At 55.1% G+C, this 17,303-nt stretch overlaps 1 protein-coding gene across 2 annotated transcripts in view; it reads right to left on the reverse strand.

Annotated features, from left to right (window-relative positions):
- SLC25A13 (solute carrier family 25 member 13) overlaps positions 1-17,303 on the reverse strand; it is an 88,867-nt gene that overhangs the window by 24,514 nt on the left and 47,050 nt on the right. For both annotated transcript variants that reach the window (XM_043966917.1, XM_043966918.1), the window contains 8 exons: positions 13,830-13,976; positions 12,713-12,851; positions 11,993-12,086; positions 11,760-11,844; positions 9,867-9,948; positions 9,400-9,558; positions 279-331; positions 83-163 (listed from right to left, as the gene is read on the reverse strand). In XM_043966917.1, the coding sequence (XP_043822852.1) occupies positions 83-163; positions 279-331; positions 9,400-9,558; positions 9,867-9,948; positions 11,760-11,844; positions 11,993-12,086; positions 12,713-12,851; positions 13,830-13,976 (840 nt within the window). The remainder of the gene's footprint in view (positions 1-82; positions 164-278; positions 332-9,399; positions 9,559-9,866; positions 9,949-11,759; positions 11,845-11,992; positions 12,087-12,712; positions 12,852-13,829; positions 13,977-17,303) is intronic.

Raw genomic sequence — 17,303 nt, forward strand, 5'->3', positions numbered from 1 at the left:
GGGCCTGTGGTTAGATACAATGCCTTAGTCCACATGGGTACCAGGGGAAGAGTCCACGGGGGGGCTCAGCACAAGTACTTACGCAGCCGCCAGCAAGGATTTCCCCCGCCAGGGGAATGGAGCCATCTTTGCGTTCGAACTTGTCGCGGACAAAGTCATTGACCTGGAAGGCAACATGGCAGAGAAGCTGAGTGGGTGGTGCCAGCAGCACCCACATCCTCAGGCAGACGGCGCCCAGAGGCGCAGAGGAGGCCCCGCCAGCACCCCCCCCCACTCACCGTGAGCTTAATGGCCTTCTCCGGGGCGACCCCCAACAACTGCGGCAACAGACCTGGGGGTGAAAGAGCACGGGCACAATTAGGAAGGAAGCATGCCCCAGGCCCAGGGCAGAAAGGCAGGGGTGGCACCAGCCCCTGGCTGTGTCCGGAAGCTTCGCTCACACTCAGGATGGGCATATAAGGGAGGACCAAATTGAAAAAGGAGCCGAGACCAGCACCTAAGGCCCTCTGCCCCGGCTCCCGGATGGTGGACAAGGCCCCTCATCCTTCGGTCCGTCCCCTCCACTGTGGTTGGAGGGCTCATGTTGGAACTAAAAGGCCAGAATGCCAGGGAGTGCCCACCAAGAGGCAAAGGAATCCACTGGAAAGACCACAGCCTTTTGGGACAAAGGGCCCGAGTTTGAATCCTGGGTGACTGTGGGCAAGTCCCTGAGGCTTTCTCAGCCTCTGTTTCCCCATTTAGGAAATGAGGGTGCTTTCAGTTCTAGCTGTTGTCCTAGAAGATGCGATCAATCAGCTGGGAACAAGAAGGCTACTAAGCCAGTTCCTGTGTGCTGCAGATGCTGGGTCTTAGGCTTTCCTACAGCTGTCAGAGCTCTTTGGTGCTGGTCAAAAAACAAAAACAAAAAAACCCTAGATGTCCATCAGTGGAACAGGCCGGGGAATAAGCAAACAGAGTAGCCTCAGGTTCAATGGAACCGAGGGCAGAAGCTTTGGGGAAACCAGGAAGCAGTTTAGCAGAAAACAAGGGTCAGACCAGAATCACACACCACACACTTGGGACAGAAGCTGCCAAGAGGCATGTGCTTTGCACACATACAAGGACTTATCAGTTCTCTCAACGTGGTGGAGTGGATGTGTCAATATGCAGCCCGAGCCTCCTGGGGGTGGCCCTATGCAAATTAAAATGTATTTGGAAACTACTGCACAAAATAAAATAAAAATGGGTATTAACGTGTAGTTTTTTAAGGTCATTTCTGCAGCCCCTGCACAGGCATTCTCATGTACAGTTTATTGGCCCCTGTTTTCATTTGGGTTTGACAGTACTGATTTGGAACATTCCTTCATGAGATTGTGGATACCTTGAGGATTCTGTTCTCTGCCTTGAGTAGCCACGTATATTTAATTGTTTTTATATCTTACATGCTAAACCCTTGTTGGAAAAATGGGATACGGAGATTTCCCCCCACTGGACTGCTTTCCTACTTAACCTAGATACATTAATGTTGTCTGTGCAGAAATTTTTCTGTTTCATGTAATTAAAGTCATTTATTTTCTCCTTTGTAATTGTCTCTGTCCCTTGTTTGATTAAGAATACAACTCTGACCCATAGCTATGAGAGGTACATGGCCTGTTTCTCTTCTAAAACTTTTCATTTGTTTATTTATTTTTTACGGGGCAATGGGGTTAAGTGACTTGCCCAGGGTCACACAGCTAGTAAATGTCAAGTGTCTGAGGCCAGATTTGAACTCAGGAACTCCTGAATCCAGGGCCGGTGCTTTATCCACTGCGCCACCTAGCTGCCCCTTCTTCTAAAACTTTCTAAATAGTCTAATCATTAATATCGAGGTTGTGTAACCATTTAGAATGTATAGTGGAGTGTGGTATAAGGTGTTAGTCAAAGCCCAGTTTCTGCCAGACTGCTTTCCAGCTTTCCTAGCCATCTGCCAAATAATGAGTTTTCACTCCAATAGCTTGGATTTTGGGTTTATTAAGTACTAGGTTACTCTACTCATTTACTTCTGTATATTGTGTAGCTAATCTGTTTCACTGATAAACCTATTTCTTAGCCAGTGCCAGATATTTTAAATGATTATCATTATGTTCTCTCTTTTTTTTAAATACCAGATGATTTTGATAACTGCTTGAGGTATGGAAATGCCTCACTTGTCATAATTCCCTTCATTCTGCTCTTTTATTTTTTCAAATGAATTTCTTTATTATTTTATTAAGTTCTAGAAATCTTCCTTTTGATAATTTGATTGGTATGACATTTATAGTATAAATTCACTTTGGCAGTATTGTCATTTTTATTATATCGGCCCAGCCCAGCCACGAGCACCAAATATCCCTGCAGTTAGGAGGCTGTCGTGTGTGTCTTTATAGAGGTCTTTATGATTTAATCTAGACAAGTCTTTTGTGTACTTTGGGAGACTGATTCTCAGATACTTAACACATTTCCTAGTCATTTGGAAGGACATTTCCCTTTCTATTTTTGCTTCTTGTGGTGTTTTGTTATTATCCTATAAATGTTGATTTTTGAGGATTTATTTTATAGCCTGAAAGTTTGCCGGAGCTCTTAACTCTCCCAATTAGCCTCTTTGCTGATTTAGGATTTTCCAAGTAAAACCATGACATCATCAGCAAATGGGAATCATTTTATCTGTAAAGGGGGAAATTCTAAACCAAATAAGAGAAAGGGGCCATCACATAAAATAGTGATCGCATAAAATCGGAGAACTTGAGTTCAAATCCTATTTCAACTCTTCATTTGTGTGACCTTGGGCAAGTCACTTCATGTCTGAGGATCCTATAATGCAATGGCCAATTTTAAATACACATAATGGAAAAGCTTTTGCACGAACAAAGTCAACACAAATTGAGCTAGAAGAGACAAATTTCACTGGGAGAAATACTTATAGTGAAGATCTTGGGCCAGGATCTGAGATCCACGACATCAAAAGAACTGATACAAAGCCACAGAACGAGAGCCCCTGACCCAAGGACACTGAAACGCAGGCTAAGAGAGCTCAGAGCTTCACTTGAAATCCACCAGACTGGAAAAGGCCCAAACCAGTAAGTGTCGGGGCGGGGTGGGGGGGTGGGGGGTGTTGTCGGGTTGAAATTCTATTTTAAAAGTCACTGAATGACCCCTTGCTACCATTCTAGGCATAGGCTTCAGAGCAGAAGGCTCCACAGGTATGCAAAGCGGTTGCTACATCCTTGTTAATGGCAATGGGCCCAAAGGAATGACACGAGTGCACAAAGAACAATCAAAGCAGAAAATGGAGCTCTAGCCAAACTTGGGAGGAGCCGTGTGACCTGATGAAGAACCAGCAGAATCACTGGAGATCACTGGAGAACATAAGTGAGACGTCAGATGCCTGAGGATGGCCCTACTTCCTGTCAGGGGTGGTGGGCCACAGGCACTGAACAGGGCATGACATAGGCTGACCAGCCACTGTGCTGGTCTCGTCTGCTCGGCAGAGGCTGGGCACCGGGTACAAACCGTGGGCAAAACATGCCCTGCTTTCACGGCAGGCCAACCCACTAAAACGAAGGCGTCCAGGGGATACAAGGAAGGCTATGGGCAGACTGGGCGAGTCTGGCCTTGCAGCAAGTCCATCTTCGCATTCTGAACATTCCTGGCCTCTAGGAGTTCACTTTTGGGGGCGGGTGGGCTGGAGGTGGAGATGAGACATCGTGAGAGGAAGGAGGGAGCAAGGACATTTGGAGAAGGGAGCAAGAAGGGCCTCCTATAGCAGGGAGAACCTGAGCAAAACCCTGAAGGAAGCCAGCAGGGTTCCAGGTACAGGCACAGCTTGGTCAGACTTGGTACCCGAGAGCGTGCAGATGGATGAGGAAGAGGAAGCTGGGGCAGGCTGGGCTCTGCTGAATGTTCAGTATGATCTGCCTGTGAGAGGGACGAGGATCTGGGAGCCTACGGAGAACTAGGAATTTGGGGGTGTGGAGGGAGGTCACGCTGTCTGGCTTGAGGTAGCACTTGCATGAGTCTGCACAGCAGCCTGGCACCACCAGTGTGACCCCAAGGACCAGAGACCGAGTGGGCAGGAAGCCTCCTCCCCACCGTGTCTGGGCCCATCTGTGGCTTACCCCCTTGTCTGCCCCCTCCTCACACTCAGTGCCTCCCGATGGCTGCCCGGTCCCTTCGTCCTCCACACAGACCTGGCCCAATGACCCCAGTGAATCCAACAGCTGCCTCTTCCTGCTCTACACAGCCTACGGCCATCTCTCACCTCCAAGCCTTTGTACGGATATACTGCCCGACTCCTTCCTGGTCCTTACCTGCTCTCTCCCAAGCCCTCCCAAGTAACACCCGCAGCTAACAGTGAGGACTGGATTGATTGCTTCTTCCTTTGTGATCTTAGTGCCCAGAGCAGGGAAAGGGGCATCCATTAAGCACCTGCTGTATGCCAGGCAGTGGGGGAGGCTCCTCATCCCACCTGATCCGCACAACCACCTGAGGACTCCCATTTTACGGCAGAGGCTAAGAAAGGCCTTGCCCACCATTCGCTGACTGGTAATGGTCTGAGGTGCTCTGTGGTGCCCACATTGACCCTTCGGTGGTGAAGGGCCTGGCTGAGATTTGGGGCACAACGCTTGGCGCCTTCGTTCATCAGCAGGGAAGGTGGTGGATGGCTCCCCGAGGTGGGCTGCAGGGGTCTGACTCGCCTTGCCAGGTGACTCCAGGGGCTGCTTGCGGGCCCATCCTCTGGGTCGCCCTCCTTATGTCTGGCTCTCCATGAACACAAGGCTGCCGGCTGGCTGCCCTCTGCTCCCATGCCCCTTCTCAGCTTCCTTCCACTTGACTGTAATCTCCCTGAGGCTGAGGACTCTGTGTCCACAGTGCCTGGCACCTCTTAAGGCTTACTGAGGCTTGCCCAAATGGCCCATTAGCCTTATTCGCCCACTCTGGGCTCAATTAGCCTGAGGCCTTCCAGAAGCAAAGATGGTGCCGCGGGCCTTGTGCCTTTTGTCACAGCTCTAACCTCGGCCAGAAGGTACACTCCCTGGGCTGCGGGCATGCTGAGGGCTAGCCTGTGGCCAGCTCATCTCTGGACCCTTCCCTGAGGTGGCAGAGAAGCCCCTGGGGTTCAGAGAGCCTCATGTGAGGTGGCTGCCAAGGAGCACGGGAGCCCATGGCATGCTGACCATGAGCACGCCCCACAGTCCAGGACACAAAGATGGGACAGCCCCCCATGGAGGGGGTCACTGCAGCAAGCGGGCCAACCACTGCAAAGATAGGACTTTGGCTGGATTCCCATCACAGGCCCCAAGTACACAACAGTGACTGTCCAGCCTTCCACGGCCACTGTCTCTCTTCTCTTACAAGCAGGATTTTCAGAGGGGCTGCGCCCCAGCCCCCTGCACCCTGGTCCCCCGTGCCCCATTACAAATGAGCAGCTCCTGGCAATAGTGTTACATTCTGCCCACTCAGCTGCTGTGTTTAGGAAGCCCCTGAACATGCCAGTGCCCCCTCCTCCAATGTGGTGCCTCAGGCAGGGGGCCAAGCAAATACTCCCCTAAGGAAAAGGAGGCCCCTCCCCTGCTCCTTATCTTGGCCAGTTATCTTGGAAGCTCAGAAAGCTTTCTGAAGATAAAAGGGCACATTGTGGCCTCCACATTCCCTAGTGGCTCAGGCCCACCCACAAGGGTGTGGCCAGGAAGGCTGAGGGAGGCATCCTTCCCAGTGGGAGCCCCAGCAGGTCTGGGGCTGGCAAGGGCCTCTCACAGGATGAAAGGAACCAGGGAGAAAAGGAATAGCCACAGATGCATGTTGGGAGTGCAGGGCAAGCTGGGCCCTCCCAGGTGCCAGGCCTGCTCATGGGCAAAGAGCCTACTTTTAGGGACCAAGCACCAACTCACTGACAAAAGTGTCTTGAGAGCACAGGAGGCACCCATGCTCCCTTAGCAGGGGCTCCCTCTGTAGGCAGGACAGGAATCTGGGGAGCCCCTGCAGCCACTGGCACCCTGTCCTCTGCAGCTAATGGTCAGCACCGTGCCTGCTGCTGACTCAGGCTCATCTGAGAAACTTGCCCTCCCCCCCACTCCCCAGAATCAGGACAAGCTTCTAATGAGGGGAATGGGGGCCAGAGGCTCAGGCCCCGCTTCCTGTTCTCCTTCACGACCGAGTTCCCTTTGGCTTTTCTGACTAGCAGGAACCTTCCCCATCTGGAGGCCCTCGCTAGACGGACACAGAGCCCCAGGGAGAGCTGATCACCAGCCGGCTGGTCTGCAGGCCCTGAGGAGCAGGGGACAGATTCCAGGGTGGTGGCCAAGGATCCTGACCTCTTTTCTCCTCCCACGTCCCTGGGCCTTTTCATTGGAATGTGGGCTCCCTGTGGACAAGGCTTGGGGTTTTCTGCCTTGCTTTGTATTGCAGTGCACAGAGACCAACCTCCCACTGTAAGGAGTGCAAGAAGCAACCAGGGAGGAGGGGATGCTGGGAGGGGCCAATGCCACGGCTGGTAGAAGTTGAGAAACTGCTGCCTAGGAGCCCCCTTGGGCTCAGGGATGAAGCCAGTCCAGGACTCCCGGGAAGTTGTAAACGTGTATCTGCAAGGTTACCAGCTGGGGAAGGAGGCGAGTTTGCGCTGCCTCCGAGGTGGTGACCCTGCCCGGAGAGGCACCACCGTCAATCACCGGGGGTCAGAGACCTTCCAGAAGATAAGAAGAGGCAGGGCAGGCCAGGAGGAGAAAAGATCAAAGGCCTTCGCAGAGGGGGAGGGGGCTTCCCCAATGAACAGTCACCTTGTTTAATGGCAAACAATTCCACAAAGAGATAGCCTGGCCTCTTCCAGGCCAGAGCTTAGGACAGCAGGGGGCAGGAGAGGCCAGCCCATCAGGGACTTATGGAGGGGCCACCCAAGGCTGCGTGCTTCCTGGTCCCCAGCAGAATCCCAAACTGCTGCAGTCAGGGTCCACTTCCAAAAACAACAACCAAGTTGGCTGATGCAGATTCTAGAACCTGAACTCAAGGGCATGGGCAGCCACCTGGGACTTCTGAAGTGACCCAAGTCCTCCCGACATGGTCTCAGACAGAAGCCGGCAGAAAAAGAGCTGCTTGTTAGGACCCGAGAGCCCAGGAAGGGTGGGTCCAGTGACCGGCCAGGGTCTCCTGCAGGGGCCACTCAAGCTTGGATGCCTCAGAAAGAGGGGTCAGGGAGAGGCCAGCTCAGAAGGACATGAGGCTCATTCCAAGAGAGACAAGGCAGGTGGATCCTGGTGGCGCGTCTGGCCGAGCAGGGGTAGGTGTGAGGATGCACCAGGCCTGCCATTCGGAAAGAGAGCCAGTGCCCACTGGGGAGCGTGCTCTAGTGTGTGACCAGTTCCTGCCGATCTAGAGCTGAAAAGGGAGCCCCCTTAATTGACCTAGGAGGACACTGGGGCCTGGAGATTTTAACCTCAACATTTGCACAACCGAATTCATTATCTCTGCTTCAAACCCTTCTCTCTTCCTATTACTGCTGAGGGCAACACAATTCTCCAGGTCACTCTGGATTCCTGCTTCTCTCCCATCTTCCATGCCCAGCCTGTTGCCACATCCCACTTATGTGACATCTCAGACATTTTTGCTTTGAGATGTCTCTCATGGGCTTCTCTTTTGTGATGTTTCTCATGGATTTCCCTTCCTGATGTCTCTTGTGGGTTTCCCCTCATTAAGTTTCTCGCAGGTTTCTCCTTTGCGATGTCTCCGCTGTCTTTCATGGGTTTCCCTTCCTTGACATCTCTCGTGGGTTTCCCTTCCTTTCTCTCATAGGTTTCTCCTTCCCGATGTCTCTCGTGGGTTTCCCTTCATTGACATCTCTCGTGGGTTTCCCTTCCTTTCTCTCATAGGTTTCTCCTTCCCGATGTCTCTCGTGGGTTTCCCTTCATTGACATCTCTCGTGAGTTTCCCTTCCTGTCTCTCATAGGTTTCTCCTTGCCAATGTCTCTCGTGGGTTTCCCTTCATTGACATCTCTTTTGAGTTTCTCCTCTGACACCCCTCTCCTCAAATTCACCTTTGCAACATCTCTCTCCAATGTGCCCTCCTCTCTCCTCTAACCCTGCCCCCACTCTCTCCCCATCCCATCATCTCCCCTCCTCTTTTCAGGCACCAAAGTGATTTTCCTAAAGCCCAGGTCTGATTATGTCACCCTCCACCTGCAAGTAAACTCCATTCAAAGTCTCCTACCACCTAGGGCCCCCTGCTCCCAGCGCTCCAATCTTCTCACACCTCACTTGCCATCACATGCTTCCAGGCCTTGAACGTTCTCCTGCCTCCTTTCCCCGAGAACTCCTGGCCTCCCCAGTTTCCTTTAAGTCCCAACTAAAACCCCACCATCTACAGGAAACCTTTCCCACCCACCCCCTCCTTAATTCTAGTGCCTCCCATCTGTGTTGGTTATTTCCAGTTGATCCTGTATCCTGTTTGTACAGTTGTTGGCGTGTTGTCCCGTTAGACTGTGAGCTCTCTGAGGGCAGCATCTGCCTTGCCTTTCTTTGTGCCCCCAGCACTTAGCCCAGTGCTGCTTGCTGATGACACCAGGGAAGGAGTCTGCCAGGCAGGTCCTATGCTGTGGTCAGTCCACACGGCTGGGAGACCATTGCACAGCCCCCAGGGAAGGGGGATCCTGGGTGCTCTGGCCCCAGGGAGAGATCCAGAGACTCTGGGAGATGGACCCCTCTGCCCCCCAATCCAGTCCTGACTTGGCTCTGACTTGGCTGGGAGGGGACAGAAGACACATGGCTGCCCCCCCCAACGGGGACAACAGATCCCAAACTGGGATGGACCTTCTTGGAGGCCGTCATGCCCAACCACATCCTGAAACCCCCAATTCAAACCTTCCTCAGACAACCCTGGGCACATCCCTCCTCCATAAGCAGGGACAGCACGTCCTTCTCCTGGAGGGTTGGTATCAGGATCACAGGAGAGACACCATGGAAAGCTCTCTGCAAACCTTGACCAGTTGGATAATAAATACTCCTTTCACTGAGGCCCAAGGCAGATAAGTGACTCATCCAAGGTCCTACGGGGCCTCTGAGGGGTAAGTCAGGCTAAGTTGATGCCCTCTGAGCAGCCTCCACTCAGCCACCCCAAGGGGCACTTCTTTACCACAGCTCTATCATGTGTGAGGTGCCCCCTCCTCCCCAGGGCTGGACCTCCAGCAGGGAGGCACCAAGCCCGTGATACACCAAAAGATGGAGGATTTCTCTGGAGTGGAGGCTCCTTCTGGCATCCAAGGACATGCAGAACCAGCAGAGGGCAAAGAGAAGGGGAGGAGCGAGCCAAGTGTTGGATGCCCGGGTGCCCGGTGAGTGCAGTAGCCCAGGGGGAGCAGAAGGAGGGCTGTTGGGGCTGGAAGGGAAGCCCCCAGGACCTCAGCCGTGGCCACTGACCTCTGTACAGCCCAAAGAAGCCTTCGTAGCGCAACACTTTCTTAAAGCAGTCAAAGCTGTTTTTGTACATCAGCTCGCCCACCAAAGAGCCCGTGGACCGCTGGTTCTGCATGCGAGTCTTCACCAGATCGATGGGGTAAACCGCAGTGGCTCCCACAGCTGCAATGGAACAGAGATAAAGGGGGGCCCAAGAGGAAAGAATGAGGGTGGGGGAGGGGGGAAGGGGAAGAGGAGTAATCTACACAGACTGGTCTTAAAACCAGGTCCCAATGGGGTTCGCAGGGGAGCTGGCATCCCCAAAACAGGGGGCACTGTCCATGTTGGGGGGAGCCTCATTCCTCACTTGGAGACAGACAAGGAAAATGGGCCCTCTGGGAGGAGGCAGCTCTGCCCCCTGGTATCTGAGGGGCAAAGGGAAGGGAGAAGAAGGGCAGCAAGGAGGAAGTAAACGTTCAATGAGGACTGACCTCCAGCAACGGAGCCCAGGGCAAACCTGTAGGCAGACTCTGCTAAGTGGATGATAAAAGGGCGAGGGTCTCCGGAAATCCTCTGGAGACATCCCCAGGCCAGAAGTCAGGATCACAGATGGAGGCCGAGAAAAGACGAGAGAGCCAATGAACACATGAGGAACCACGGGCTGCGCCGCCACGCCACGCCCTGCCACGCCACGCCCAGAGGTCCTGCTTGCTCAGGCACAAGGACGCAGCCAGGCCTGATGCCTCGGTCCTCTTAACTACACCTAACAAAGGGCTGGGGGAATCAAAGCAGGCAGAGCGGGCCGGGGCGGAGCTTGGCCTCACACTCCGTGGCTGCCCGTCCTCTCCGTGGGCACTCACTAAAACTTCTCAGGACCCATTCAGGAGACATGTGGTTTGGGGGGAAAATCGGATGTTAAAATCTTTGAAAAACTGAGTATAGGGGCAGCTAGATGGCGAAGTGGATAGAGCACTGGCCCTGGAGTCAGGAGTAGCTGAGTTCAAATCCGGCCTCAGACACTTAACACTTACTAGCTGTGTGACCCTGGGCAAGTCACTTAACCCCAATTGCCTCACTAAAAAAAAAAAAAAAGAAAGAAAAACTGAGTATAAAACATGGAGGCCTAAGGGCAAAGGAAGCCGGAGCTCTGGTATGAAGTGATCCCAACAGGGCGGCTGGGGACACCGCCTCCCTTCATAGCCGCTGTGGGACGCTGGGCAAGTCATTTCACCTCTGTCTGCCTCAGTCTCCTCAACTGATAATATTAGCAACTATCTTCCAGGCTTGCTAAGAGGATCAAGCAAGATCATCTCTCGAATGTGCTTAGGGGCACAGTTCCCAGTCCACAGTAGGCAATGCCTTATCTTTTTCTTCTTCTTGCTGAGGAATCCAGCCAAGTTGGAGCTTGAACCCCAACCAGGGAAGAGGCCAGGCCTCTGCTGCACTGCTCAGGCTGGGGCTGGCAGGGGTCTCAGGCCCCCAAGATCCATCAGCGTCCTAAGGAGCATTCTGGACCATTGCCTGTGGATGGGCCGGGACCTGCTTCCTGCAGCCATCTGGTCTAACCCTCTCCTGGCCAGGTCCGAGGCCCACGGTCAGCAATTGGACAAGGAAAGCTGGGTGTGCAGCTCGGCAGTGGAGAACGGCTGGCTCCTGCCTGCTCCCTGCTGTGCGTAGTGCCTTCCCTTGGGGAGCAGCTGGCGGGACAGGCAGGCAGGGAGGGCTCAGCCTACGCTGCATGGATCGGCGACAGCTCCCTGGGTGCCTCCCACTGGGTCTGACATCTGGGTGTGCAGCGAGCACAGTGGAGAACGGCCCCTCCCCACGTCATGTGATCCTGACTGCTGGCCACCTCAGGCTTCCTCTCTGATGGGGGCCAGCTGGCTTCCAGGGTGCTGAGTTCGGCCGGAGCCCTTCTCGTCTCCCAGCCTCCTCACACAGCCAGCCGCTGTCCCAGGGCCTGGCTGAAGGCCTGGCAGCGCTCAAAAGGCAGCCTGCCCAGCCCGTTGTGGTCACACTGGCGTCTCTGGGCAGACCCAAGTCTCCCCAAAGCCAAAGCCTGCTTGGCTCTCCAGGAGGTGTGTTCTTTGAAGCTACACTTGAGGACATTAGGAGTCTGCTTATTTTTAAAACTTCCCTTAAACGTGACACTTCCACGGGGGAGCTAATAAAGGGAAGGCAAGAGATCAAGGGGGGCGCCTCATACGACAGGGCCCAGCGCGGGGGGGGGGGGGCACTTCACAAGGAACATGGTCTGCCATGGCTGGCTGTAATGAGCTGGGTGGGAGGGGGCACTCTGGAGGGTGGCTTAGTCTTCTAACTGGGTGGGTCAATCCCCCAGCTGGCCCTGGCCAAAGAGCCAAAGAAACCAAGAGAACACAAACCTGCTTCTGGGACTCGGTCAGCCTGCACTGCAAGCGCCCCTCAACAAGGGGGGTGATCCTCTCAATGTCAGCCAATGTCATGCGTCTGCAGAGAAAAACAGGTAGTGGCGGGGGGCTCCAGAGGCTTTGGACAAGCTTCCCCTTCCCGAACCCCCTCCAAGGGACCCTTCTATCACCCTTAAGACTGAAGAACATACACGCAATGGTCCTCCCAGCCCCCAAGCGCAGCATACCCTCGTGGCTCATAGAGGTCGGCCAGCTGAAACAGGATGTCCACTTCCATGGGGGTGATCTGCCCAAACTTCTGAGCTTCCAGAGCAAACTCCTCTGCAAGGAAAGCAAGGGGCGGGGGGGGGGGGGGAGCGTCAAGGCAATTGGGGGGGGGGGCTGTGCAGGGAGGAGGGATGGCCTTTTCTGCTGCATTGATTGGTTTTGTTCATGTTTCTCCCTTTGAAAATCCCTTTAAAAATGCTCTGGATCATAAAGGATGACTATCTGGGAGAGAGAAAGAAAAGGCAGCAATACAAAGAGCTGAGGCATTAGGAGAAGCCTGGGGCCACCATGTTCCTGGGGAATGCCTAAGCAAAGGGGCGGATGGGAGCTTCCAATGCCTTTCTGGGCCAGCCGAGGCCAGACCCAGAAAGCCTTCAGGCTCCCCAGGAGACCGTGGAGCAACATCCTCCAGGCCTACCTGGGTGATGTAGGGAGGGGATACGGGCTGGGAGCACTGAACCTCTGATCTCTGACGGAGGAGAAGGAGCCACACAAATCCAACTTGGTTTGGGATTTAGAAACATTCAGAAAACCTCCTTTCTTTCTCCTACTACTCTCACTGGGACCTTTCTTGTCCTAACTCCAAGCGGAGCCTCCATGAAGCCCCCACATGGCATCCCAGAGGAGGCCACTCACCCAAGCCCTCCCTGCCAAGGCCCCCCAGTCACATCACTGCTCACCCTTGGTGACCTCGACATCTCTCCTGTGGCCAGCCAGTGTAGTGTAGATCTTCCTGATGATCTCCATGTTGTTGAGGAGAGAATTAAATCCAGTGAAGTAGGAGAAGCTAACTTGGTGGGCTGTGGTACCTCCCGCGGCCTTGAGTGAGGAAAGAAAAAGAATCCAAGGTGGGTTTGAGGCACCCACGGGTCTACCTGAAGATCGTGAACGTGGTGGTTGCCAGTGTGTGTGCTCTCCCCACTCAGGCAGCCCAGGAGCATGTGCAGAGCACAAGTTTCAATGGGCAATATTTTCTAAGTTGGTGTATTTGACCCGGCGAGCAGATGCAAGAGTCTTGTACAAAGCAAAGCCACGTGTTCACAGGAGCAGCCTCTGATGAAAGGGGCTGACACCAGCCTTTCACGGAAGGCCCGCCATAACCCTTACGACTGGTTATAAGCCACCACACCCACAGGGGAAACAGGACACGTCACAGATTGGGTGGGGAGGGTGGGCAGAGCTGGGCTTGGAGTTAGGGACAACCAGGGCTTCTGATGGAGGACAAGGGAGATGGAAAACCTCCTACTAGGAAGGGAACTTTTGTTCTGGACACCCGACATTCAGTCTTTCTTTCCTAGTGAGAGAGCCATGTCGATGTTGACAGCATCACAAAAAGCTAAGTGGGAAGAGCCTTAGCAGTCTCCCTGATGGTCAGCCATCCTGTACAGGTCGGAGACTCTCTGCTCTGTCCTGAGGAGAGGAAGGAGGCAGCCAGGGTCTGCACCCCCGCCCAAGAAGAGAGCAGCAGGGATGCGGGCGATTTGGGGCGACAGCGGAAGCTGGCAGCAGGGCTGGAAGCGTCCCACCAGCTTCCCCTCCTCAGGTCTAGGAACACTTTTCCCCCTGCTTCCAATGGCGATGGAGGGGGCTGGGGTCCCGCCTGCCCAGCCAGAGCCCTGTGCCTGACTAAGGACACTGCTGATTCTGCTGGCTGATAGTGAGCAGTCACTGGAGCAGATCCGCAGGCTGGAAGAGAGAGGCTCAGAGCACGGGTTGGCGGGCCCCAGCAGTGGGACGGTGAGCAGATACCCCTGCCCGTTCCAGGCCTTGGCCCTGCCCCAGCAGCCCGCAGCTCACCGCAACCAGGCACTCTTCCACAAAAGGCGTCAAGACGTGTGGGCGGATAGTGACCATGATGTCCCGGAAGTCCATGGCGGTGACGCGGCCGGAGTGTGCGGTATCCCGCTGCATGAAGGCCTGCTTGGCATGTTCCAACTGCATCTCCTGGCAAAACAAGGTAGGGGCCGGTGGGTGGGAGTGGAGGGGCTCACGTGGCAGGCCTGTGCCTTTCTACCTCTCTCTGACAAGCACTGCCACCGGCCGGGTCACCCTATGTCCTGGTTTCAGCCCGAGCCGACTTGCTAAGGGATGCATAAGCTCTTGGAGGGCAAGAAGGGGGAGCCCAGGGCTCAGCTCAGCCCGACTCAACAACCTCCTGAGTTAAAGGGGGAATGGGCTGGGTGCCCAGGTGATCCTGGCACTGATGCCCATAGGCTCAGAATTCCCAGGACATGCAGGGTGAGAGCCAGGAGTCCTTTCCTCCCCCACCACAACCAAGGGTGCTCTCTGGCTTTCAGACAGTCAGAAATCCTGGGTTAAGATGCAAGGGATGCCAAGGCTTGAAGGAGTCTGTCTATGCGTCTGACACTGGCTGGCACACAGTAGGTATTTATGAAGGCTCAGAGGAGTCTGTGTGTCTGTCCAAGACCCAGCAGCTGGCCATCCCTGGCTGTGACTAGGCCCCAGTGCCCTGTCCCTAAACCCCAAAGCCATGGAGAAGTTCACAAGAACACTGGTCAGATGTAGCCAGGGCAAAACCTGAGCTTGCCCAGAGTCCGGCTTCCCAAGAAAAGGAAAACAAAAGCCCATTGTTCTAGCCTTCTCCCTTTGGCTCTCTGAAGGAGCAGACTTAGCCTGTGGGGGAGCCTGCTGGGGTGCTACCTGCCTCAGTCCCCCACCCCTCCCGACTCCAAAACCTCCTGTGGCTCCCTATGGCTGCCAGAACAAAATACAAGATGTTGCCCCTCTTCCCTTCCCATCTGCTCACACCTCACTCCCAGCACACCCCGCTGCGTCCAGTGCCTCCGGCTTCCTGGCTGATCCATGAACAAGACCGTGTGCCTCTCAGTGCATGCCTGGAATGCCCGCCCTCCTCTGCAGATCCCACCCACTGCCTTCCCCCTTCCCCCTGCCTGCAGCTTGTCAGGGTCTCCCCCCAGACAGGGAGCTTCTGGGGGGCAGGGATGCTTGCTCCTCTTTGTGGCTCCCTAGCACTTAGCATGGTGCCTGGCACACAGTAGGTGTTCAATCAATGCTTACTGACTGGCCTGTGGTACCTGACTGTGAGAAGGCACTGAATAAATGTTGCCGACAAGAAACCAGGACTTAAAGAGTCAGGAAGACCTGAGTTCAAATCCACCACAGACATAGCCTGGCTTTGGGGCCCAATGGTCCGTGGGTCCATGAGCTACCTCCCTCATTCCTGTTTTGAGCACTAGGTCTGGTATACAGCAGGCACTTTATAAATGCTCTCTGACAGACTGAGATGCCAGGCAGGCCCCACAATGGGCCTCCAAGATCTGGGAGAGAGGCAAAGAGCAGCTTGGACCACACAGGAATCACCATCCATGGTGCAAAAGCCTGCCCCAGCCTTGAGAACCGTCACGCCCCTAAGGGCAGCCAGTGAGAGGGAGCAAGTGTGTGCAGCCTGCGAAAGGGGCCGACCACAGCTCGTCAGGACCTGAGCGGGGTGGGCAGGCCGGCCACAGCCTGGCCAGAGGGAGGCCCCTTCTGCGGAGAGACGTCGTGTGCACAGAGCACTAGGGAGCAGCGGGGGTGGTGGTAGCAGGAACAGCAATGGGAGTGATGGTGCCAATGGTAGTAGCAGCTAGTGTTTCCAGAGCAATCTCTACAAAACTGATTTCATTTGATCCTCACAGGGAGGTCAGTGGTGTGAGACTCCCTATTTGGCAGATAGCAGTTAGAAGACTTGCCCAGGGTCACTTGGCTCTGGGTCTTCCCAATTCCAGGTGCCTCCCTCCTCAATTTTCCCTAAAGGTGCCTCTAATGAGATCAATGCTGGGTTTTGCTATGGTCCTAAGGAGGATGGGGGACTGCCCCCGGCTGACCGTCAGGGTCACTGCTTGGGAGGGGCCAGCTCCTTGTGCTCCCTCACTTGCCCGTCCACACAGCAAGTCCATCGGGATCCTTGGCTCAGCGCCACATGGCAGAGACTACTGGAGGGGGGAGAGCCAGGGCAGAGCACGCTGCGGGGATTCCCTCTCCCTCCTGGGAGAGAGTGTGGCCTGACTATGTGCTTACACCAGGCAGCAGGGTGGCCTACACATGGGGGGCAGAGAGCTCGGCCCAGAGGTCAAGGATGGAGCAAAGACAGGGTGCTGCCCTTGAAGGATTTTCACTGGGTTTCTTTGGGAAACAAAGATGGTCTTTTTAACTTCAGTGTTCTAGAGGTTCCCCACCCCAGGCCCACAGGGATGATGCCCAAGAGGAAGAGAAGGGACCCACTGGAGGGGGGGAAACCACCCAGGCCCAGTGGCCAGGGTCACATGGATTCAGAAAGGGAACAAGTGCAAATGGCATGCACCTGTGAGGGCCCCTTCCTGATGCACCACGGATGTGTCTTGGCCAGGCCCCCACTCCTGTGGCAGAACACGACAAATTCAGGGAGAGGCCAGCGTGACAGGGGCTGCTGCGGGAAGCTTGGGGCCCACCTCCCACCCAGGGAAATGGCCCCACATTCGCAGACCTGGTCTCTCCCAGGTCTGTCTGAATGACCAGAGGAGCAGCAGTGGCCGCTGGGATTCTGAACCACCAGGCCCCACAGGCTGAGGTCCAGCCCAGGCTTCCCTGCACACCAGGAATGCGGCCAGAGGTGTTTAAAGGGGACATGCAGATATGAGCCCTGGAGCAGGCCTGCTGACCCTGCACCCTGCAGGCGGCAGCCTGCACAGGGAGGGAGGGAGGCTGGTGCACGGTCCACCCAGGGGACCACAGGGCCACAGCTCCCTGTCTCCTGCTCTACACTTCAGGGGTCAGCTAGCTGTGAGTCCTCCCACCTCAACCTCTACTTGCAGGGGCCTGCCAGCATCTGCTTGATGGTGGGCGCTTCCCCAGCCCCGATGGCTCTCGGGAGGTCCCTCCCCACTTCTGGGGCCCAGCGGGCTCCTGAGTCAGCAAGCATTTGCTTGCCTGGGCTCTGGAGGGGAAGGCATTAGCAGCCTGGCAGAGGGAGGGAGGCACAATGAGAGAAGAGGCACTGTGGGTGGGTGTGAGCAGAGTATAGAATGAAGAAGAGGAGGCGCCCACCACATGCCAAGCTCAGAGCTTTGCAAGCATCATCTCACTTGACAGAGGACGCTCCCCACTGCACCACCCAGATGCTCTAAAGAGGGAAGGAACACGAGACCCCTGGGAGCTCGGGCAAAGGGTCAAGGCCGCGGCAAGAATCCAGAGCCCTCAGAGCCTCAGTTCTGCTCAGGGGCAGCACATTCTGCACCCAAGGGGAGAAAGAAGACGGCTGCTCCCCTGTGC

This window comes from Dromiciops gliroides, chromosome 5 (genome assembly GCF_019393635.1).
Source record: "Dromiciops gliroides isolate mDroGli1 chromosome 5, mDroGli1.pri, whole genome shotgun sequence".
Lineage (NCBI taxonomy): Eukaryota > Metazoa > Chordata > Mammalia > Microbiotheria > Microbiotheriidae > Dromiciops > Dromiciops gliroides.